Below are 26008 nucleotides of genomic sequence, written 5' to 3' on the forward strand. Positions count from 1 at the left end.
CAGTGAAGTGACACTAATTCAAATTCATAGTGTTCTTTATTCGAATATTTCAACCAAATCTTTAAACTGGCCAGTTTTTTTATGGCACCCAATGTTACTGAAGTGTAGATAAAATTAACTACTCAATCAAATCACAAACTAAATGACATTGGGAACTTTTTGCCCCACTTTTCGAAAAGTAGCGGACACAAACGAAACCTATCACAGATGATACATACTAATATCCAATGAATTTCCGTGCATTTTTTTTTTCTCTCTGATATGGGAATATTGAGAAAATGAAGTTTTAATATTTTATTCTATTTTACATTTAGGTAACATTTTTGACGACCTCCGTGGCGGAGAGGCGCACACACCGGTTTTAAGGTGTGCCGGGCTAATCCTGAGGTCCCGGGTTCGATTCCCGGCCGGGACAATATAGATAACGATCTTTTCACATTGTCTCTGGTTTGGGTGTGTTGTGGTTCGTCGTTCCCGATTTCCATAACACAAATGCCTTAGCTACTTATTTTGGGTTGGAGTAATATATGAGATGTTTTCTAATATTAATTTAAGTATTTATAATATTTTATTTATTTAAATTATTTTATTTATATTTTTTATTTATTCATATTATTTTATTTACTTTTATTGGTTACTCTGCAATGCCAAACAACATAACATGTAAAAATATCAAATCATTTTAGACAAATATATTTTCAACTTAGACTCGTCATATCTCAGAATTCCCATATCTCACAACATAGCGCTTTAAGTGAATATACCTACAAGTATAAAGCTTTGAAATAAAATACGTTTCATCTTTGTCCGCCGTGGGGCATTTTCTCATATTAAAGTTCCCAATGTCCTTTTATTTGCAGAATACAAAAATATACTTTTATTAGTTCGAATGAATCTTGTTTCTATTAGAATATAATGAAGATTTTGTTAATGAAAATACCTATCGGTGGCGTTATGAACAGAATCGAGAAAATAAATGACTTTGTCCGCTGTCAGAAGAACATAGCGACAATTTATAAACGGTAGTTTGCATGCAGACTAGCTCCCCACTTATATCGAAGCAAGATAGGGACTATCGATTTATTGCCGTAGTAAGGCCAAGGTTTTCGAAGTCGATATCGTTGTTCGGATTTGAAATAAGCGTTTTCAACGTGCTCATAATATAACATTTTTAGTTTTTGTTAGACTCTTAAAGTAATCATCATCATGGTTCATAATGCGACATAATTTTGTTCGATTTTAAGAAAATTATAATATTTTAAACTGTTGCCTGAAATTAAATTAGGTAGACATTTGGTAAAGATTTATGAAATGATTGCGCCCACAAATAAAATAGCTGAAATTTTAAATTCAGTCAACACCAGTCGTGTCAAAGGATTAGGGAGTGTTCTGTTTATTTGTTCAGGCTTCCCGTGAAACCGTCCATGTAGCAATTTTAATTCCGGGTGCCACGAAACTTCAATTAACAAAACCGTCAATTAAATGTTTACAGTCCGTAAAATAATTTTAAGCGACCGAAATTTTCATAATCAAGCATTATCTTTGGCTGGGGGTAATGACATTCCCGCAAATTGCTAATAGCTATACAAATATGAGTTAGTGACCAAGAACTCTAAAGGGTTTCAGTTTGAAGAGGAATCCGCGAAAATTGCGATGCTGAAATCTGTGCCGCCATACGACATATCGTATCTGTGGCACGGCGTCGCGCCAGAGTGGGAGAGAAGAGCGGTCTGAATACGTGGAAAGGAGATAGAGCTCTGGTAGCTCATATTGATCTTTCACCCGCCATTTTAGAGCGCGGCATTTTCGCTTCTAGGCGGCCATGTACCGAGGCTGGGTCAAAAAAGTAAGCCTTTTATTTGGCTGTCATTCTGTATTTTAATGAAACGCTCCGCAAAACGAGGATGAGGTGGAACTTGGTGTGAATTAGCATTTTTGATGCGGTGAGAATGAGCGTTTCGGAGGCTTCATCGTTCTCGTCATTTAGCTTCGCATCTGCTAATAAATAACCCCTTTGTTTTTCTTTTGTTTTGTTTGCCGGCTGAGTTTTGGGAGAAAAACGAATGTTACAACAAAAAACATCAAAATTAACTTTCTACTCATCATCAAATGAAACGAACAATAAGTAACCATTTACCTATAAATCAAGATTGATCATATTTTATGAGTCTCTGTTTCAATGTCAAATATATTATTAAGCATCCACATAAAAGATCCAAAAGTAAATTCCGACATCAGAGGCCTTTTACGTACAAATCAAATTACAAAACATCGCAAAATGATGAGCTATATGTATTTTAATATTGGCTGCCATTGGCCGGGCCGACGTAACGGGGGTGATAAAAAATAACGCCAATATTAAACCTGTACCGCTCGCCCCTGGGACCCCATATCCCGATATACGCAATTAAACGTACAAGTTAAACTTCCACCATACAACACCATGGTATTAATTTTGGTGTACTAGTCTGATAGCTTGGCTTTGTTCTCGACTTCAAAAGCGGCTTGTGGCTACGAGTAAATATGTAATCATTACACAAAGCTGCTCGTAAAACCATTTTTATGTTTTCCGATAATCCCAATTTAATCTTCCTCATAGCAAACAATGAATCAAATCGTTTTCCCATCTTCAGCAACTGATTCACTTTATTAAAGTAACTTATGATTACAAAATTAAATTTTCATAACATAAAATCACCATGTTCAAATACTTTTCCTTTCCGTGCCTTTAACCAATAACGCGAGTCTATCAGATTTTCTTGATTAATAACATAATTTCTCTATTATTAACGAACAAATCCAGGAACAAAGGCATGTTATCTCGAACTGATCCTGTTTGGGCGCGTCATTTGTTTGCGGATGATAAATTAAACGCGCTCGTTATTAATCCGGCATGTATCGGCGGCCATTTTCGTGTCCTGACACAAAATGGAAAGATACAGTGTGCTTACCATGAGTTTACGTTAGGTGTGCTCGCTAGCGACTGCGTAAAAAAATGACATTAAATGTATGACAGATTGTGCAGCGCCCCTAGCGGCTACTTTCAATAACTAAAATCTTCATAGATTTTTTGACGCACTCGCTAGCGAGCACACCTAAAGTAAACTCGTGGTAAGCACAGAAAGGTCTCTGCACGATAACCCATTGCCCTAGGCGAAAGACAAATGCAGCATCACAACGCGAAACGCGATGCGATGTGACGCGACCCGCTGTGAAAATATCAAGGAGGTAGTCGTTGTTATTGACCTACGTAGTGGTGTGTCATGACATGTGTCAAACGTCACGTGAAGTAAGTATTGGTTGCTTTACGTCGCATCGTCGTTACGCTCACCTAGGACAAATGCAAAGGGTGAACGAGTGGTATACCTACACCTTGAGGCGGGCAGCGCAAGATCAATCGTTTTGGAACTTCTTAGGGAAGGCCTTAAACCAGCCAGTGGACGTCATTTATTTATAGCTGAATGAATGGTACCTACATGCGTAGAGTCAAAAGCAAGAGGGATATTATCATCATCATCAGGTAAATATTTCTCCACTGCAGGAGCACGACCCTCCTTACTTTACAAGAGGCATGTATGTATATGATTTGGCTTACACTTCGCTCGCTAATGTTTGTCTTTATTTCACGGTCACGGGAAGATTCTAGATTCTGACCTACTGAATCAGTTTGAAGTATGTGCTCTTGTTTAAACATGAAATGTTTTCTGTTTGTCGATTCGCAGTTGGCATGCCCGTGATACGCGGATTATTTAGGAGGGAAAATTGTGTATGCAGATTAAAGTTTATATCTACAGCCAATACAAAAATGTTCACTACAAATAGTAATTTACACTACTTTTATCTACAATAGTAAATACTGCAACTTCTATAATAAGGAAAGCCTTGCAATAAACTACGCTTATCGTATTTTGTTCGTTTTCCTTTAAAACGTCGCGCGCTCCCATTTTGAGGAGGATTATTTCGTTCCCGCACTAATTCCTCTCATTTTCTAACATAATTCAGTTTAATTCTGAAGCTACGTCGGGAGCACTCGGAAATATCGGAATATTTATCTCCTTAGAGGGTTATTAAGCGCAACTTAATACCGGGTTAGAAGTAACACCGGCCATGTTCTGTTAATATGGTTTAATATCCACGCCAATTTGAGACTTACTCCTTTGACATAAGACGCACGAGTTACGACTTTTGCCTTGATAAATATTTTCTCACTTGACTTAACTGGAAATGTTTGCTTTAAATTCTTTTCGCGAAGATACAAAGTTGATCTTTACCCTTTGAATTTATTATGGTGTTTCATTCCCTGTAAGTTAACGCTGAGTACCTATTTATAAGAAAAGTTGTTAGAGTTTCTTTATTTACTAAACATAGCGTACCTACATTAAATAATTGGAAATGATTCTAATAAATCTATAACCACGAAAAATGACATTTTCTATTTTACAGAGATCATCCCGTAGCTAATTCTACAATTTATTGACCAATACAAAACTATATCATTCCCAAAGTGTCATAAGCTGCCAATAATCTGAACTAATATAATACTTCATCAAGGGATAAAGAAAAATTTTGCGAGACGTTTCGGCGACGAGCGATATTGTAGACAAAGTTCAGTGGAACTGGAACACAGCGTGAGTCTAAATGAATGCACACACTTAGCACAAGAATAAATTATCGATTTGCTTCATTTTCAAAAGGCAGCCTACTCGTCTGGTATACCTGAGAATGGATCAGATTCTATCATGATAATTCATGGTTTAAAATTTAGGTACCAATAGCCAAGGCTTTTTTTTAATAATACGACCTAACAATATGAACATGAACAACCATCAAAACAAAAGAGCGTCTGTAGCGCAAAGAAGCGAGGATGCTGGCTGAATTTCTTTCAGACGTTTTTAAAATCGTATAACGTCAAAAATATCGTCGTTTAAACCGGCACGAAACTGCATTATCACTCGCTGTTAAATTAATTAATGCTTTCGCAGGGGCATATCTCGCGGCACATTCCAACTAGTGGGACAATTAAGACGTGATTTAGATGTGCTATTAACCATAGTGGCCATTGGCTGCCATAAACCAAACGTGACAGAAATAGAAACTGGTCGATTTGCCATCGTTATGGCGATGCAGTGGTAATTATGGCGTAATTAAATGAATCGTTTAGAGTAATTACTACTACTACACGATAAATAGTAATCATGTGAATCGTAATAATAATGTTACATTAATCAAAATTGACAATTGAGTCTACTAGACTAACACCCGTATTCACAAACATTACCTACTATGAGGTCTCACAGTGCGCGTGGACGCACAGGGTGACACATGAAATCACAGAGCTCTGTTCAACGCTGTGCGTTCTATTTGATGCTTCACCTAAGCAAGCATCGTTTGTGAATACGAAATTACATTATTTGGTCTAGTTCAAACTAAAAAATCAAGTTATTTAATTACACTTAAGTTTGAAAAATATTTGAAAACAGCAACTCGTAAGCTCAAAAATCGAGACGTCCACAAAGTAAATAAATATCATGTTACGACATGGCTATACATACAACTACTGGCTTAAAATTCAGGTTAACCATTGAACTTAAAAAGTAAAACCCGCCAATAAAACTTAATTGCGAAAACTAACACTAACCAAGGATTTTAGTTTTAGTGCGTCGAGTGCGAAGCATTAAAAAAGACATTAACACATGCGGCACGCTCCCTCGCACATTCACTGTTTTATGAAGACCCGCCGGGGTGATACATATTTAAAGGGGGTTCGAGGGTCTGGGAGGCTAGGTTATGCTGGCCACGCAGATTCCGGAGTGGCTAACTCAGGGACCGACCCCTAGCTAGGATCATAATTGTCACAGACGGGGGCAACGAACCCCGTAAACATTATGTGTGGTGGCAACCTTCTGTTGTTTTAAGTTCTTTATTTTCAGCCAGTGTTTTGTTTCTAATATAAAGTTTGTAACGAATTCCGAATGATTTAGCTCCAATATTTTCATAGACACGTTCGGTTTTTTAATTTTGTTTACAATGCTGCCTCCTGCCTGTACATTGTTTTATCAGGAAAAAGGAAAAAAAAGAAACGGTCCCTTTATCAAATACAGTCTGTTCAAGCAGGATCCTCGTGAACTTTATTACGTGAAAATAATATTTTCTTGAAATCTATACTGGATCATAATTTTCTGATGTGATTTTCCTATCGTAAAACCAAACTGATAGCGTGTTCTTCTGTTTCTTCGAAACCAGATTACCGGCTGGAACATAAAAAATAAATAATCTCGCCTTTAATTGGACCGAAAATTTTATGGCGCTCGTAAAATTACCATAAAACAGTGCAAATAGCTGCTCAAATCAACACTTTCATTGCAACGTTTTGGTATTGGTATTTATAATGCTGGCAAAATCACTTTAAAATTTTTGTATGGCAAAATTTCTAGAACAACACTAAAATTTAGATGAAAGAAAGACTACAATACTTGCAATTTCTTATTCACAATGTAGTAAGGTATTATGATATTGGTACACTCAGAGACTTAACATTTTGTTCCTTTCATTTCCTAATAACGCATTAAACCTGTAAAGAAATGAAACTCAAACTTTTGTTAAAGCTAATTCTAACACACTATCAATACTTAAATAGGTATTTCAAACGCATTGAAAATCTGATTAAACCCTAGATTATGAAAGCAGAACCTCGATTCTATAAAAGTCGATACGATCGCATCAGCGCTGGCAGCAGTTCAGACAGAGGCGTTAACGCGCGCATTTGTAGCATCTGGTTGCCCTAGCCTCATATTATACAGAGTGTGGTGTTTTATAAAAACTTTCGTTTGTAGACAAAAGACTGCACAAATTCAATTTTGTTCTTAAGCAACATAGAGAAAATTGTAAATCCACTAAAATAAGAGTTGATACAAAATCGCATCAACGCTGGCAGCCGTTCAGACAGAGGCGTTAACGCGCGTATTTGTAGCATCCCTACTTCGTATACAGGTTGTGGTGTTTTATAAAAGCTTTCGTATGTGGACAAAATACTTCACAAATTAAATTTTGTTCTTAAGTAATATAGAGAAAATTGTAAATCCACAAAGTTAAGTGAGTTATCATTTAAAAATTCATTAACTTATGCTCTTTTACCAATGACTGATTTGTAATTCATAAATCAAATATGTATATGGAAGTAGATCGAGATTGTGTATCGTAGCTTTTAGATGTTCTCCGAATAACACAGCCAGCAAATCTCTTCAAGAGTTATGATCTTCGCAGCAAGTATCTGAGAGACGCAATACAGATCATACACAGCAGTAAAAAGAGTTTATAGTGCTCACATTTCCAGCAGCTGCCTTGTCTTATAGCGCACGTGCTACGCGAAATGAAAACTTTTGTCTTTGCCCCGATTATATTAGCACATATTTAAACAACTATGCCGTAGTTAAACTTCAAGCGTTACTAAACTATAGTAGAGGGGTCTGACCAGAATGGGTGCAGTTACCAACATCTGTCTGCCCAATAAAATGCGCGTGAGAAAAAATCTTCCATCCAGATTTATAATATCGCATTTGAAATTTATTTATCCAATTGCGAATAAATTATTGGGCTATTCACCAACTTAGCACAAGAGACTGGACACACGTGTCAAAGTGATGTAAAAATCTTAAGACAAGTGTGTACAGATGACGAAATACTAAGTGATACTAATTTTGAGTTTCACCAACTGGACTCACGTGTCCAGTCTCTTGTGTCGAGGGAAGCGCTGGACGCAGGTCGCTACCAATCGATCAACAAGGAAAGCATTGGGGACGCATATGTTCAGCAGTGTACGTCCTATGGCTAAAATGATGATGATGACGATGACTTAAAAGCTTAGAAATACAAACGTCATTAAGCTGAGCCAAAGTACTTTTCGTGAGGAAAATTATGAGATTTTAGGATGATACGAGAAAAGTGATAATGTTCGGAGACTAATTTAATATCCTGTCGGCGACATCGCGTGCGAAGCCTACGAGATGTATAACGGATCGTAATGCTTAAACTACGTTTTTCAGAATTATAAGAAGTTACTAATTCGTATTATCAGATTAGGTATTCGTCATAAACGAGAGAATATGTAAGTGCGCGACAATTAGTCACAAAGAAAGAATAAGAAGTGTGACGAGCTTACACAGGTAATTTTACCTAGAAAATAGTTAACGGTTACAGCCATCTTATTTGGGTAGTTATCGAATGATCCATTCAACATTAAGTAGGTGTATGGATGGTGAGCTTTTCCAATGATGGACTCAAATTATGTGCTCCAATAAAATCTATCAATTAGGCAGGATAGAATATCAATTAGACTGGATTGCAGTCTAATTGATGTAGTCAGACCATCTTACTTTAGCTTTGACAAACGTCAAAAATCTGTCAAACTCCATACAAAAACACCGGTTAAGTATCGTTAAAGTTTCGGTCAAAGTTAGGTCGTGCAACTCAGCCTTAATATTCTACATTATGAGCTCTGAGCAGTCATATCGTACCTATATTGACTAAGTATATTCAACCTACGTATATAGGAACTTTAATACGCTGCTCTCTACAACTTACACCACAAAATCGCATAAGAACAAGCACCAAGAAGTTTCCCCATTCACAAGTTCCTCTGCAGAGCTGGCTACGAACTATTACCTACGGGTTTCAAGTAAACGCAGCCTGTAAATTTGCAAGTCGGAATTAATTTAGGTGTTGTGGCAACACTCGACTTTCTTTGCAGATTTATGTTGCCATGTGCAATGCAATTTGGAACGGGACAACAGACTGCGGCTGCTGTTGACGCTGATTGCAAGCTGGATTTTTATGGCAAAATTTTGCAGGACAGATGAAATATTTTCGTTTTCAGTGTGCTTACCATGAGTTTACGTTACGTTAGGTTAGATTTATTAAATAATGCAACCTATAAAAATTTAATATGTATTAGTGGCCTTCATAAAAACGTTGTGTGGAAATGTGGCTATTCACATGAAAGATATTAGTTTAATTTATACATACATTATACTCTTACATAAAATCCAACCAGTCTTTATAATCTCGCAACCACCGACAACTTATACATAATAATAAAAACAAAAGAATTTTTTTTTTTCTAGAAAACTTAACGGTACCAGTAACGCCATCTCTCGGAACAACATAAACTTATTCCCTATGAAGCCTTCCAGTTTCCACGGTTTTCCCATTTCTGAAGCTAGAGCCTCCAAGCTGTACTGATACACAAAATTTTTCACAGAGGGCACTATTTCATGACAACGGAATATAAAATGCTTTTCCTTGCACCAAAGTCAAATTGAAGGGAAGGTACTATTCAAATTACTCACACAAGAAAAATCAAAATGTTATGACAATTACTTACATGCACAATCGTAGAAATCCTTTTACATAGTTGTTCCTTCTGATGGTTGATCACCAAGTTGCAAATAGGCTTCTTCCATTTCAGCACTAAATATTACATTCATAGAAAAATAAAAACTGATTTTAATCCACAACAATCTCAATGAAGAGCTCACAAGAAACTGTTGACTATAACCAAACATTTGTCTGAATGATCCTCAGTTGGCGGGAACTGATGCACTCTAAATCTTCTGACTCTTTCGCACTCCCAACATTGTGTATACCTGTCTCACTGGTGTCGATTAAGTAAAACCATTACTGGGAGAACAAAAAAAAGGTCCCCTTTAAGCAAATCGTAATATATCATCGCTTTGACGTTCCAACCTGGGGTCGTCGGAGCAACTCATTGTCCGAGCCTCAAAATTTATTGGAGTAACGGTTTCTGAGCAGAATAGACGAAATTTAAGTCTAAACCATACCAATTTAAGAACTCTGGGGAACGTCAATGAAGTTCCTCTTGTTCGACAAAATCTAACTTTAATTCACTTTTCAATAATCAAAGTTATAGGAACTTTTATTTTATTTTTACTAAACTTCGTTGTATTTAATGCAAATTAATTATTTATTTATAGGAAAGGCTTCAAAAATAAACTATCTGTAACAAACTATACATGGCATGATCACAGAGATCATTGCTTTAATTTATTAAAATGTAAACTATAGGTAATATTATTTAACATTACTAAAGTTGTATCTTCAACCATCGTCACTAGATTTTGACAGCTAGAAAATAAATCGTGGTGACGTCAGAGTGTCTGTTTCCATTATATTGTACTCTGTTTGAGGCCGTGAAGTATCGGAAGTTGGTCGAGAGGTTTTTTATTTTACAAAACTTTTGAATTTAAAGATTCAAAAGCATTAAAGAAAGAAAAATTGGCTCAAACAGGCCTAAGATTTTCCTGAAACGTATTTTTCACAAAATGTCTGCTATTCAGAATGTGAGCACGTCTTTTGCATAATATCAGCTTATCAAGATGTCAACTATTTAAAAATTGTCTGTCTCTAAGAATGAGAGTTTTTGTACAATGTTCGCTTTATATTCGCTGAAATTATAAAAATTATTTTTTTTTAAATTGAAGACATTTCGATAAAGCTGACAAAATAGGAATGCAAACATCAGGCCTGAGCCGAAAAGTTATTTAATGAAAAAATTTTGGTCATCTTTTTAAGGTTTAAATTTTTTTTTTTTTTAGATTTATTTACACAATTATTTTAATTTTTTTTTAGTTTTAATTTAACTATTCGTTTGCATATAAAAATGTAACCACATGATGATACTAACAATAAATGGACACAGGATTAACTTATTTTATCGACACAACGCAACACAGTGGAAACGGACAGTCACCCCAAAGCCGAGGTGGAAGCAATCTCTCACGGACGCCGGCCATCTATCAACCCGTACAATGCGCTGCGTACGCGCAGTAGCAGCTGACTGTGGACCAGCGTTGCCAGTTTTTTTTTTTCGCCAAGTCGGGACTTTGGTACTTTTTGAGTGAAAATAGCGGGATTCTTCCGTCAGAAGCGGGACATAGTAAAAAAACGTATATAATCAAAGGTTTTCAAATATTTATCTTTTTATTTGACTTAAAATTACGTTTCCGTGACAATAGATAGCAAAAGTAGCCATAGTAAATGTATTTTAACAAAAAAAATATATTTTAAATCAGATTTACTCTATCGTTAAATTCGTCTTTAGAATAAAAAAAGAAAAAAAAACAACAAATCGAAATTAAAAAGTTTTCAAACAATAGTCTGGTGAAGTCAGTGTCTCTCTCCGAAAAGCGGGACCGAGCCTGTCCCGCGCGGGACATTTAAATTTGATTTAAAAATCGGGACGTCCTGCCAAAATTGGGACGTCTGGCAACGCTGCTGTGGACACAACCGCCTCGGGAAATAATGCAGCAATAAAATATGTATGGGATTGGTTGGCAGTCGTATTAAAAGCAAAAGTTGATCCAGCTGTTTTGTCACTAAAATACTAGAGATTTACGCCCGTATTCACAAACATTACTTGGTCCCAAGTGCGCGTGGACGCACAGGGTGATTGATACACGAACCAATCACAGAGCTCCATTCAACGCTGTGCGTTCGATTTGCTGATTCACATAAGCAAGCATCGTTTGTGAATACGGGCGTTAGTCTAACTGTAACTACGCAGATTTGATAGACAAAGAATAGTAGATAATTATTTAGAAAATATTATTTTATACAAAGCCTATAAACATAGGACAAGAACAATAAATTAAATAATCTCCATTATTTTTCACGAAAATAATATGTTACATTTTCATTGCCCTAAGTATTTCCTACTTCCTATTTTGCTACCAGAAGCAATGATTTTTTTTAATTGGATGTTAAGTTATTATTAAGTTACTTTTATTGAGTTTTGAGAGAGAAGAACAGTTTCTCGCAAAGTTCTACAGACAATATATTTATTTACAAACTAGCGGCCGCCCGCGACTTCGTACGCGTGGATCCCGTTTTACTCCCTTCATCTATCTTACGCGGTATATTTTTATTTTGTTTAGAGTTAAGTTTGCCTTAGTTTTAAAAAAATCTGTTTATTGTAAATAAAGATCGTATTTTACGCGGTTTAGATTTTTCATACAAATGCTTATTCCCGCTAACTCCCGTTCCCGTGGGAATTTTGCAATATCCTGTTGTAACTAAGCTTAAGGTTTACTAAGGTACCAGCATGCCAAATTTCAAGCGTCTAACTTAAGCGATTTAGATTTTTCATACAAAAGGATTTTCCCGCTAATTCCCGTTCCCGTGGGAATTCCTAAGTATACTATAACCTGCCCAGGAGTATGAAGAATAATTGTACCAAGTTTCGTTAAAATCCGTAGAGTAGTTTTTGTTTCTATAAGGAACATACAGACAGACAGACAGACAAAAATTTTACTGATTGCATTTTGGCATCAGTATCGATCACTAATAATAACTCCCTGATAGTTATTTTGAAAATATATTTCATGTACAGAATTGACCTTTCTACAGATTTATTATAATTGGTTATATTTGCAAATGATGATGATGATTATTAGCTAAACAATGTGGCAGCTTTTCTAATAATTACTGTATTGATTGCGATTATTCAATTGTGTATATTCTAATGTGATGTCGGCTTTTAATTCGTGCGATTAAGTCGATTAATATTGAAATAATGATACAAAAATAATTAATTTGAACACTTATTTTATTTATCAACAATAAAATTATAAAAGTATACAGGCTGTTAGGTAAATGGGTATATGAGCCGACACTAGCCCATGTTAACATGGTCATATAAATGATATGGTGAAGTCAGAAATTTGATATCATCATTTAATTTTTTTTAATTTTCATACAAAATAAATTTTATAAAATCCGATTTGTATGAAAATTAAAATAATTAAAATGAAGATATCAATTTTCTGACTTCACCATACCATTTATATGACCATGTTAACATGGGCTAGTGTCGGCTCATATACCCATTTACCTAGCACCCTGTATAGTATAAAGACAATATTAAAAGGACATACAATACAAATATCTCAACATAAACATTTAAAAAAATCATGAGTCTACCAGAACGGCATTAAATTTTATCTACACAGTACACATGGTATATTATGGTATTTTATTTATTTTTTCATTTGTTTGTTCAAAATAAAACACGATTTACCTTATAAACTAAGCATCAATTAGTATTATTATGGTAATTTTACAAAACTTTTTCAAAAATTGATGGAAGCAAGCATCTGGAAGGGCAGCGTACCACCAGTTTTTGTGGAAATCCTCGGGGGAGGCCTTTGTTTAGCAGTGGACATGTTTTGGTTGAAACGACGATATTTTAATAATTTTAAGGATCTATCATGGTAATCTCTAATAGTTTAATACAATTCAGTAATACTAAAAGTGCTTGATGTAACAATGCCTACTCATAGAAAGACAAGTTCATATTAGACATCGCTATTGACTTTCCGCCTTCGCTCCAAAATCAATAATATAATTTTCCAATATAAACCTAATATTCCAGGCCTAAACCCTAAGACTATGCGAATGTCATAAATCAATTTACCTACGGATCATTGGTAAATGAGACCATTCTTGAGTATACTTGACATTAGTGGAGACCCTTGAGGAGGAATTGACACGCGTGGACTACTATGTTGTGGGTCCACTGTCGTGCCCAAACTGCTGCTTAATTTAGTCAAATCTAGGTTTTTAGGCAGACACGCATCAATGGCGTTTACTAACTCATCTATCGATTCCTGATTTAGTGTTACAAAACCATTTTGGTCTGGATGCTGCAACAACGCCTCTGTGTGAGGAAATGGGTTATTCCTCGTGTATTCTTGGAGGAGCTCTAATTCTAACTCCTCTCTTTCTTTTTTTTCTTTCAGACGTCGGTTTTGGAACCACACTTTGATGGCGTCCTCACTGATGCCCAGCTTCTTTCCCAGTCTGCTTCGTTCCTCCCTGATGACGTATGGGCGGCCTCGAAACACTTCTTCTAGAATCGCCACCTGTTCAGTGGTGAATGCTGTACGTCTTCGTTTGCGGGTCATTACCGCCTTGAGGCCAACAGCGGTAGGAATAACTGGAAAAGAATTAAAAGATCTAATTATATATTTACACTTCCAGACGTGAAAAAATAATTATATCCAGATACTCGTATAAGCAATATAATAAAAAGAAATATAGTTATTTCAAAATTACAAAAGAAATACATACTTGCGTAATGATCATGATCATGAGTTGCAATTCTTCTTACAGTAGATTGTAAGTTTGGAGACGTATTTGGGATCTGAAACATGTAAAACGTACCATGAATAACATTCCATTATTAAAACGAAATAAAGATAAGTAAGAAAACTTTCCTAATTCCTTACTTGCACTTGTGCTGGATGAGCTGGTGGAAGTGTCCGCAAGAGATGAGCATTCCAATTGTCACCAGCACCAGTAGGGTTTGTGTGAACTGGTTTAGGAACACTTTGCTGAGTCGGCTGGGTCTATAAAAATAAGTAAAGTACAGTGAACAGCATTGATAATGGAGGTAATACAAGTCATAAAATATTTTAATTACTGCAAACAGGCTTTTACTTTTACAAAGTACGTTTACACGTCCCAGTAATTACATAATTATGTACTTTAATACCACTGCTATAGGCCAGTGTTAAGTAGAAGCTGCGCAAGAAATTCAGTTACCTTTATAATCTGATGGTTTTGTTCATTTTGGTGGTTTTGATGTTTTTGGTCTTTTTGGTGGTTTCGATGGTTCTGATGGTTCTGATGGTTCTGATGGTTCTGATGGTTCTGATGGTTCTGATGGTTTTTGGTAGAACTTCTTTTTTCCACGGCATATCGCCACGCCTGTAATGATAAATTATAATTTTAAATACACACACACGAAAATGTAGAAACCACCATATTATATTATTTAGCGGAGCCGGCTCCCAACTACATAATTATCACTTTCCAGTGGGCCAAGATTGTGCGGTTAAAAACAGTAAAACTTACCTCCTCCTCCATTTCTACGAAATTACCCTCGGTCTCTTCAGACATGTCATTGAAGAATGGATTCATGTCAGGCCTTCAGAGTATCGTTTCAGCAAAATGCTGAAAAACGTCCACTGCTGGACAAAGGCCTCCCCCAAGGATTTCAACAACGACCGGTCCTGGGCCGCCTGCACCCAGGCACCTCCCACGACCTTCCGATCGTCGATCCACCTAGTGGGGGGGCCTGCACACACTACGTCTTGTTCACTTCAGGGTATAAGTATTAATAAGGTTCAACAAATACTTATGCGAGAAAGTAACGTGCTAAGTGAATGACAGAAATGAAGTAATGAATCCGGTTTCACTGTATTGTAAATGGTGCAGCTTAGGTAAGTGATCCTTAATGAACTCTTTTCCTGATTACACCTTTTTAACAAAAATACCATTTTTCTAGGCGATTCTGGTAAACAATAAATGCATTTTGTAAGGAGGTCCTTATCTAATCACTTTGTTGGTGTCTTGAATGGTGATGAATCAGCAGTAGAAAATGATATTTTTTTATAAACACGTCTATACCTACCAAATCTTCTTTTATGCGAACTTTTGCAAATAGCTTTGCGATGCCGATTTTGAAGTTAATAAATATAATAAAGAAAGAGGTGGGAAAAGTAAAGTTAAGCAAAACTGCTGAATATATTTTGAATCCATAATGTAGTGGCTTGGGGCCGAAATAAAATTTAAGCCCTCTTTCAGGTGTTTAAAACCAGAAATAAAGCTTCAAATTCAAATTGTTTATTGCATGTAGTGGTTGATCTCACCGTAAAGCTAACATTCATACAATGAGATCTTAATAATACCTAGTAAAGTTTAGCTTAGGTACGCCTGCCTTGATACCTAAGCTAAACTATCATAAAATTTCATTACTAAGTTGATTACTAAATCAATCATTTAATTGCTAAGCCTAAATGGGTAACATGATGTACTGGATAATATGATAACCACATCTTGTAAACATTCATGAAATGCAATAAACACATTTTGACTTTGACTTTGACTTTGACTTTGACATTAGTTATGAAGTTGCGAGCAAAAGTTACATTATAAAGAAAATAATACATAATCTTATAAATTACTTTCTCCTACCATGACCATGACAAGCGCCTGTCTTCAAATCGCCCAGTCCTAAAACCAAGCAAGCAATATTTTGCTCGTGAGAAAATTATCATTTTTAATCCTTTACATTGTTTTCATGGAAACACATTGAAAACATGAACAAGTATAGCGATACAATAGCTTATCGTCATCTTAGAAGAGATTATGTATAATACCAGGCCTGTTCATCTCCGCGAGTTTACATCGAAAACAAAACACGCACGATGGCCCACCTACAGGATACTATTCGACAAGGCCTCACATACGAGCGAACATTGACTCACGCACGCGTATTCTTGTGTATGATGGAAGAAAATACAGAAAATGGTGTACTAAATACTGTGCAGTATTTAACTGCCTAAATAAAAATAAAAACACAGAATGTACTTTTTTAAGTTGCCTCAAGACACTGAGAGGTAAATAAGTAGTTAATATTATTCATGATAATTCATGCCAAATCATGTATTTCCTCCGCCATTTTCCGCAGTTTGGCACCTCACGTCACATCATTACCGAAGTCAGCCCTATAGCTTCGGCGCAGTGCCGATCACTGACGTTTGTCAACAAAATGGTGCTTGACTCTTGAGACAGGCTAAATTACACCATATTGTTAATGACATTGAGCATAATTTTTTTTAAATACCTTCGCGAAGTAAAACTTCTGTACGTAGTACTTATTATTATTCTGTGATAATACTTACTGATAATTGGAAAAAGGAGGGGTACATAATATAGAGATAAGAGACTAGGTTCCTGTTTTCACCAACTCGTAATCGGCTTTAGTGCCTTCCAAAAATGCAAGACTACTTTTTCACCAATGCTTAATGTTTTGAACGTTGTATGTTACACAAGTAAATAATACTGCGAAACGGAGAATACTACCAATAAAAAAATATTATTGTACTGCCAATAAATTAAGATTATTATACGTTTTAATGATTTATTCAATTATACCTAACAATCGAGTAGGTGCTTGTAATAATAATAAAATGTTTGAAATACAATATTCTTAATACTTTTTTACTTTTCCATTTGCATACAAAAGCTGAATAATGAATGAAACAAAATAGTCATATGATACATGAATGTATTGCAATCAAAAAATATTTGTAAAAAATAATTACATAATTATGTACAAATCCATCATACTAAAAATAAAAAATAAATAAATTATTAAAGTAAAAACACTTATCTTTTAAACTTTATACAATAATATTAACACTTAATTATAAACCGCACACAGAAAAAGAACAAAAAAATAACTTGACTTACTAACTAAATACATAAATAACTACCGGAAGACAAAAAAAAACACAAATAATTAACAAATCCAGAATCAATAATAAATACAAATTAACATAACAATGGCAAAATTGCTAGTTTCAAGGTCATTTAAAGAATGACCTAAAACTGTGAATGCGTCAACCTCTGATGGAGAAGACGGCTCGTAAAATTAAATGTCCGAGTCGCTGTCAGTAAGATCGACAGCACAGCACAACCTTTCTGACTCGCACTTTACGGGACTATTCCCACCTCTCATTCCCACTGCTGCAATGAAAGTTTTCGCGATTGAAAAATCCGCCAGATGGCAATACGTAGGCGCGAGGTCCAAATGCTGCATGATTGGTTATTTTTGACATGACATTGACAGATATGTCAAAATCCACCAATCACGCAGCATTTGGACCTCGCGTCTACGTATTGCCATCTGGCGGATTTTTCAATCGCGAAAACCCTCATTGCAGTGTAGCTAGGATCTACTGTCGACTCGCATAAATCGACCAAATTAAGATCAGTTAGCAAGCACCTATCGATTGCATTGACCAGGTCGCTTATTGCGTACTTGTCTACTAACTATTATCTACTAGAAAACACAAAACACAAATGATTATCCTAAGAAAATACAAAATAACAACAACAAAACCAGAATCAATAATTAAATATTTACAAAATTACGTAACAATGCAGCGGTGAACAGTTTCGGAGATATAACATCTCCCTGCCTAACGCCTCGCTGCAGTGGAATCGCCCCCGTGCTCTGCTCCTGTACTCGGACCGACATGGTGGCGTTTTTGTACAAGCACTTCAGCACCTCGATATACCGATAGTCAATACGGCACCGCTGGAGAGATTGTAACACTGCCCAAGTCTCAATCGAATCGAAGGCCTTCTCATAGTCCACGAACGTCAAGCATAGTGGCAAGTTATACTCCTCAGTCTTCTGTATAACCTGCCGCAGCGTATGGATGTGGTCTATGGTACTATAACCTTTTCGGAATCCGGATTGTTCGGGAGGCTGGAAGTCATCGATCCTACGCGCGAGACGGTTCGTGATGACTCTCGAAAACAGTTTGTAGACATGACTCAGAAGCGAGATGGGTCTGTAATTCTTCAGCAAGGTCTTATCACCTTTCTTGAAAAAGAGCACCACCACGCTTCTGTTCCATGCCTCTGGCGTAGTTCCCTGGAGTAAGACGGAGTTAAAGAGTCTCTGAAGGACTTTCAGTATCGGTGTTCCACCCGCATTCAGAAGCTCCGATGTTATTCCGTCATCACCCGGTGCCTTGTTGTTCTTTAGCTGTTTGAGAGCCATCCTAATCTCGTATAGGCTGATGTCCGGGATATCTTCGGTATAGTGTCGAGTTAGCTTAGCTCTTGGATCTGAAGTTGAGCTATCAACGGGTTTGGTGACCGAGGTATATAGCTGTCCATAAAACCTCTCGATCTCACCTAGAACCTCGGCTTTTGTTGACGTTACACTACCGTCCGCCGTCGTTAGCTTCGTCAGCTGGCTTTGCCCAATAGAGTTGTCTCTTGCGAACACTTTGGAGCCTTGGTTCCGCTCTATCGCCTCTTTAATACTGTTTGTATTAAAGTTGCGAATATCATGTCGCAAGGACTTCCTTATCTGTCTATTGAGCTGCCTATATGCCGTAGCGTCAACGGAGGACTGCAGCGTCATTGCACGTCGTTCTGCCATGAGGTTGAGGGTGTGGTCGGTGAGCTTTTGCGGCTTGTCTTTACGACGAGGTCTAAAGAATTTAAACCCAGCCGCCTGGACAGTTTCTACGAACCCGTTATTGATCTCATCCACTGACTCGCAGTTTTCCAGGCATGCAAAGCGATTTGACAACTCGAGCTGAAAGCTCTCGGGGCAGTGGATATGGGAATTGTAGGGTCGGAGCGTAGACTTCATCAGACGGGACCTTTCTAGCTTGACGTTAATATTTAGTATGCCTCTGACCATTCGGTGATCACTACCGGTTTTCACCCTGTTGATCACGGAGACATCACTAAATATTCGTCGCTTTGTGGTCATGATGAAGTCAATCTCATTTTTCGTAGAACCATCGGGACTCATCCATGTCCACTTCCTATGAGGCGGCTTCTGGAAGAAGGAGTTCATCGCAAAGAGGTCTTCCTTCTCCAGAAATTCGGCCAGCCTCTGCCCCCTGGGGTTCCTTTGCCCACATCCAAATTGCCCCACTCTCAGCTCATCATCACCTCGCATGCCCAGCTTCGCGTTGAAGTCCCCCATAACAACATTGAAGTAGGTTTTAGTAGTATGTATGGCCCTACTTATGTCCTCATACATAGCCTCTACTTCCTCATCTGGGTGTGTAGAGGTCGGTGCGTATACCTGAATTACCTTCAGCAAGTATCTTTTGGATACTCTGAGTATCAGGTAAGTAACCCTGCTCGACACACTTCCGATGGTGATGATGTTGTTAATGAGGGACTTGTGGACGAGAAACCCGACACCACCTTGGGACAGTTGTTCGCCCTCCCGGTAGTAGAGTAGGTTGCCGGATTTTAGGGTGATCGTGTCCTCGCCCTCTCGTCGGACTTCCGATAGTCCCATTATACTCCATCGCAACCTACTCAGTTCGTCTTCCAACTCTGTGATCCTTTCGTCAGTCCTCAGCGTGCGTATATTATGGGTTACCAGGGCCAGTCGTCGTTGGTGTGGGTAGCCAGTCCGCCTCCGGAGATTCTTAGCACCCCCCGCCCCGCTGCTACCCTGACCGCTACCGTAGCCAGGAACAGCGGGGCCACCGGAGACTGGGGGCCTGGTCGCTGTTATGTTTTGCATTAAGGGGATTTGCCGATACTCGCCACGCTTGGCAGGCGGGTTGGCGAGCGCAGTTTTTTGTAAGTTTCGCACGCAGACGCTGCTGCCCATCTCGTGCTACAGGATTTTGTCGCCTCTTACGACACGCCTCCTGTTGGCGGTGGAGAATTGTATTCTTTACGGCCGTCCCCACACGGCACAGAAGACGCTTTCAAACTCCTGGAATGGAAAGGATTCGGCATAAACATTAATGGCGAGTACATCACTCACCTTCGGTTTGCCGACGATATTGTAGTCATGGCAGAATCGTTGGAAGATCTTGGCACAATGTTCGAAGACCTTAATCGAGTTTCCCAACAGGTAGGCCTGAGGATGAACATGGACAAAACGAAGCTTATGTCGAATGTCCATGTTACGCCCTACCCAGTTTCAGTTGGGAGCTCAATTCTCGAGATTGTCGACAAGTATGTCTACCTCGGACAAACGATCCAGCTAGGTAGGTCCAATTTCGAGAAGGAGGTCAATCGTCGAATCCAACTCGGCTGGGCAGCGTTCGGGAAACTACGCAACATCTTTTCGTCCAAAATACCTCAATGCCTGAAGACTAGAGTGTATAACCAATGTGTGTTACCAGTGATAACTTATGGCTCGGAAACGTGGCCTCTCACTATAGGCCTTATACAGAAGCTCAAAGTTGCACAGCGTGCTATGGAGAGGGCTATGCTTGGTGTTTCTTTGCGAGATCGAATCAGAAATGAGGAGATCCGTAAACGAACCAAAGTCGCTGACATAGCCCGACGGATTAGCAAGCTGAAGTGGCAATGGGCAGGGCACATAGTACGCAGAACTGACGGCCGCTGGGGCAGAAAGGTTCTGGAATGGAGGCCGCGTACCGGAAAACGCAGCGTGGGACGTCCACCTACAAGGTGGACCGACGACATCGTAAAGGTAGCAGGGAAGCGCTGGACGCAGACCGCTGCCAATCGATCAACATGGAAAGCATTGGGGGAGGCCTATGTTCAGCAGTAGACGTCCTATGGCTGAAATGATGATGATGATGATGACGTAACAATGGCAATATTGAAACTGTGAATGCGCCAATCTCTGGTGGAAAAATCGGCTCGTAAAATTAAACAACCGAGTCGCTGTCAGTATGATCGACGGTGATCAGCACAACTCTTTTTGACTCGCACAAATTTAAGGGACTATTCCCACCTCTCGTTCAGCTGCAACTCCAGTGTAACCAGACCTCTAATTCCCACCGCCGCGCTGTAACTCCAGTGTTTGCTGCCAGCTGGTCAAGTGTTACAATCCCATCTTCGCCCACACGTCCCATGAGCCACTCCGTGTGGGCGAACATGGAGATTTGGAGGTGGTTGCAACCTCCTCCTCCATTTCCTTTTTAAAACGCAGGCGGAGGTCTTGGAACCAGCCCTTACTGGCTTGCTTGTTGACCGTCAGCCGCTGCTCTAGCATATTCCGCTCTTCCCTGGTAAGATACTGTTGGGTCTGTCATGACTCTTAGGAGAACGCGGTGCGACTGCGTTTGCGAGACACCACCGGCTTCAGACCATCAGCCGAAGAAATAACTGAAAAGAATGTTAAAATCAGGTTAGTTGGTTATTACACACAAGTGTTGAAAAACAATGCAATTAATCACAATTATTATATAAAAGGAGAAAAAAACACTTTTATTTTGAAACGTACATACATCTAATATGGACCTAAACCTGGTGCCGCTAATGTCGTCGAGAAGTCCAGAGTTTAGTCGGGCAGTTGATCAGTATGGGCATGTATGGGAGTGCGCACACTACGCCGATTCGATTTGGCCGATTCTTCATACAATTTAAAATCGGGCACAACTATCGGCCAACTAAAAATCAACGGTGTGCGCCTACTCTAAAACAACAAATTGTAAATCAGTATGCTATCCTAGATTTTTGAAATGATTGAAATTCAAATAATAGTAATTATGAAAAAGGTGGCTTTAAAAAAACCTCCTTACCTTGGCGAGGGTTGATAAATTGAAGTGATAAGAATCCCAGTCAGTGTGTTAGTGGCGCCCTCGCTGAGGCTCGGCCAAAGAAACTGGGCCTGTGGAAAACAAAATGTATAAACAGAGGGTTGAGTTTCTATGGAAGATTAAATGATATAAAGTATAATGACTGCAAAAAACTTACATTAGAAACGGTATTGCAATAGCTAGCATTTGCAGCAGCACAGCCGGGAGTAATCGCAAAATTTTATGTAAATATAGGAACGTCTTTATTTTTACAAATTAGTCACTTTTTTAGAAATTTTAACATTTTCACAAAAAAGAAAAAAAAAGAAATCACCTTTTCCACCCTTTTTTTAATTAGAGGCTAATACAATCCAAATTACAGTGATTATCAATAAAATAAATAAGAATCCTCAATAACAAACGCGCTCGATTTGACCGTGCCCCCAGATAGGTACCTATATTACACTGTTGCAAACACTAGGTTACGAAACTTACGAATCAATTAAACAGGGCCAAAGTGAATACTGACTGACACATTCATAATAAAACTGGCATTGCAGTGCACAGTGTACTTTAAAAAAAATAAAATGTACCCTCATCTGTGCGTTGTTTCGAGCTCAGACTTTCGAGTATGTTTGGAGTAAAGGTCTCTTCAATGACAATTTATTATTTGATTTTAAGTTTTTCGATTAGTAGGTTTACAAACTGCAACAAAATCAAAATGTGGAGAAAAAAAAACCGGTGAAGTGCGTGTCGGCTTCACGCACAAAGGGTTCCGTACCATTGATTTATGAAATTAATTTTTATTTTTTTAATTTAAGTTATTTGTATGAAAGATTACGCGGTAATAAGCGGTTTACGATTTACGAGGTATTAAAAAAAACTACTTACTAGATCTCGTTCAAAACAATTTTGTTGGTAGTTTTTATACTTTTTTAGATTTAGTTTTTTTTAGATTTTTCATTTTCTTATTTTAGAAGTTAGAGGGGGAGGGGCAACTTTTTTCCACTTTGGAAGCGTCTGTCACGCAAACTATTCGGTTTAGAAAAAAATATTTTAGAAACCTCAATATCATTTTTGAAGACCTATCCATAGATACCCCACACGTGTGTTTGATGAAAAAAAAAATTTTGAGTTTCAGTTCTAAGTATGGGGATCCCCCAATAATTATTATTATTTTTTTATTTTTGCATCAAAATCTTAATGCGGTTCACAGAATACATCTACCTACCAAGTTTCAACAGTATAGCTCTTATAGTTTCGGAAAAAAATGGCTGTGACATACGGACGGACAGACATGACGAATCTATAAGGATTCCGTTTTTTGCCATTTGGCTACGGAACCCTAAAAACGTTCTATTTCACGTTGACAGAAGGGCCGCGGGACGCGAAGTTAGCTGCGATCTTCACTCTGGTTCCGAGCCTTTGACGTCATGCGTTGATTTCTTGCGCTCATAGATGGCGCTAACATGTCATTGTGTGATAATTTCAAACTTCTCATCCGACCGTAATAAACAAAATTTTAAAAACCCCCAACACAAGAAAATTAACTCTAAAAACTAACAAATAATAATGGCGCTATAATGTCGCGTCGGGGTGCCGCGTAAGTCAGATTTTTCAGTGCCATTATTATTTGTTAGTTTTTATTTCAGAGTTTATTTTATTTTGTGTCGGGGGTTTTTAAAATTTTCAATTTAATTTCGTACCTACCTACTTTTTGTAGGTAATTGGTAATCCTTAATTCTTTATGTCACATTATTCTACTAATCAAGACCTTTCATTTGGTAATATCCATTATTGTGGGAGTTGTTAAGGCGATTAGAGTCCTCAATCCGCGTCAAATGGGCATTTTGTAAAGCCTACTCCTCTTTTACTGCTGGACAGAAATAGTTGAAAAAAATATATGTTATACAACAGTTCAAGGACTACATTTGTGACGTTTGAATTTTCGCTACGTCTCTTTGTTTTGGATTAAAAAAATAAATACGGGACATTGATTTTTTACTTAAATTCCCTACTCCTCCAAAACGGCTATGTTAATTTAAAAGATTTTTGCACGAATAGCGTTGAGTTTTTCAATCGAACATTACTTTCATTCATAAATTTTACTTTTGATAAATTCCGAACGTTTTGCTGTTGAGGGGGCCTTCGCGGGGTGCGGGCGGCAGTCGGCCGCTGGCCTTCAGACGGGGAGGTTGTGTCACTCGCTGCAAACTGACATTAGCGATCAAAATGAATTTTTTCTTTGGCTAAGTTGCACCACCTGACGTGACATAACTTTGACCGTAGCTTTGGCGATAACCGGTGTTTTTTTGTATGGAGTTTGACAGATTTTTGACTTTTGTCAAATTAAAAATAATATGGTGCAACCTAGTCTTTGTTGATTCCGTGGAGGGTAGTTGAACGGGAAGCATGGTCGATCTGTTTTAATGGTTTCAATTTATTATTTAATGGACTTTAGTGTACAAATTTAGTGTTATTTTGTGTTCTAAAGTGCAGTGAAGTGATAAATTATAAAAAACATTGAAATACTTCGATTTTGAGCGCGCATCGAGTGTCGAGTGGGTTGTCGTATGAACAACCCACACACTGGCGTCTCGAAACCTGCTTACGGGCATACATAACTCCACGGAATCCATGAAAAATCAATAGAACTGAAACACCCACGTTCTATTGATAACTATGTCAATTATTTTTCACTCGACATTGGCAGAAATAAACCTCCCAGAGAGGTTTGGTTGCCATTATAAAAAAAAAAAAAAAAAAAAATAGTCTTTGTTTGACAATAGTTTTTATGTCAGAGTTGTTCATAGAGCACGTTCAGTCAGACGATACAATTGAATTAAGGCATGCTCGGACGCTATTATCTACCTAAATAGAATCGATTAGTTTTAAAAAAATCGACTCCAAAAAAAAAACGGCACTAGATAAGTAAAAGTTGAAAATATATTCCGTTATTTATTTACTAGGCCTTTGCAATCAGTATCCAAATTAGGAGCGAGTCAGATTCAGTAACTTAATCGATTTACGTGAAGAAAACAATTTATATTTTTCATACTTAGGCTCGGCACAAATGGTTAAACTTTATAACACTCCAGCGTTTTTTCGTCGGGTGTTAAAAACATAGTTAAGTTTAATAGATTTAAATGCTTATCTTTGAAGTCAGCAAGCAAAAACAGGGTAGGTCGATTTTTTTGATGACCAAAATTAAATATTTATTTTGCGGCGCGACGACTTCTGTTAATGGCAGAAAATGAAATTATGTATTAACAATGTGAAAAAATTGCCCCTCACAAATTTTGACCAGAGATACAGCTTGAAGCGCTCCTGCACGTCATGATGCCGCCGCCGCGGCGCCGCGCCTTTGCACTGTTCATACGCGCAGCGTGAATGAATAGGCGGGCTTTACGCGGCGCGTATGAACAGTGTAGGGGCGCGGCGTCAGCGCGGCGGCGGCGCGGTGGCGGCATCGTGTGCAGGAGCGCGGATGATGGAAGTACTAACCATGAGTTCTTTAAAATACAAGTTGCGGGCAAAAGTTACATTACATTTTTGTATAAAAAGAATAATACATGTAAAGTTAAGCAAAGCTTGTACTATGGGTACTAGACAACGGATATAAACATACTTAAATACTTTTTTTTGTAAATACATACTTAATTATGCATAGAAAACACCCAGTCTTATACAAACAAATATGTTCATAATGTTTGTACTGTGCGGGAATCGAACCCGCTACAAATTTTCAATAAGTAAAAGTTATAAGTTCAAATCATTGTATCAATCAATATATTTTGTTTTTGAAATGAATAAATGAAATGAAATGAAATTTCACCTATTATAAAAATCGAGTAAGTAGATGCTTAGAATAAAAA

General features: G+C 37.8%; 1 protein-coding gene across 1 annotated transcript; it reads right to left on the bottom strand.

Annotated features, from left to right (window-relative positions):
- Nucleotides 1–13493: 13493 nt before the first annotated feature.
- LOC135076685 (ventral anterior homeobox 2-like) lies at nucleotides 13494–14994 on the bottom strand. The gene is made up of 5 exons (XM_063971104.1): nucleotides 14929–14994; nucleotides 14617–14781; nucleotides 14301–14420; nucleotides 14143–14215; nucleotides 13494–14008 (listed from the first exon to the last, which is right to left on the bottom strand). The coding sequence occupies exons 1-5, from the start codon at nucleotides 14992–14994 to the stop codon at nucleotides 13494–13496; spliced, it is 939 nt and encodes a 312-aa protein (XP_063827174.1).
- Between the last annotated feature and the right edge of the window lie 11014 nt (nucleotides 14995–26008).

Source organism: Ostrinia nubilalis, chromosome 12 (genome assembly GCF_963855985.1).
Source record: "Ostrinia nubilalis chromosome 12, ilOstNubi1.1, whole genome shotgun sequence".
Lineage (NCBI taxonomy): Eukaryota > Metazoa > Arthropoda > Insecta > Lepidoptera > Crambidae > Ostrinia > Ostrinia nubilalis.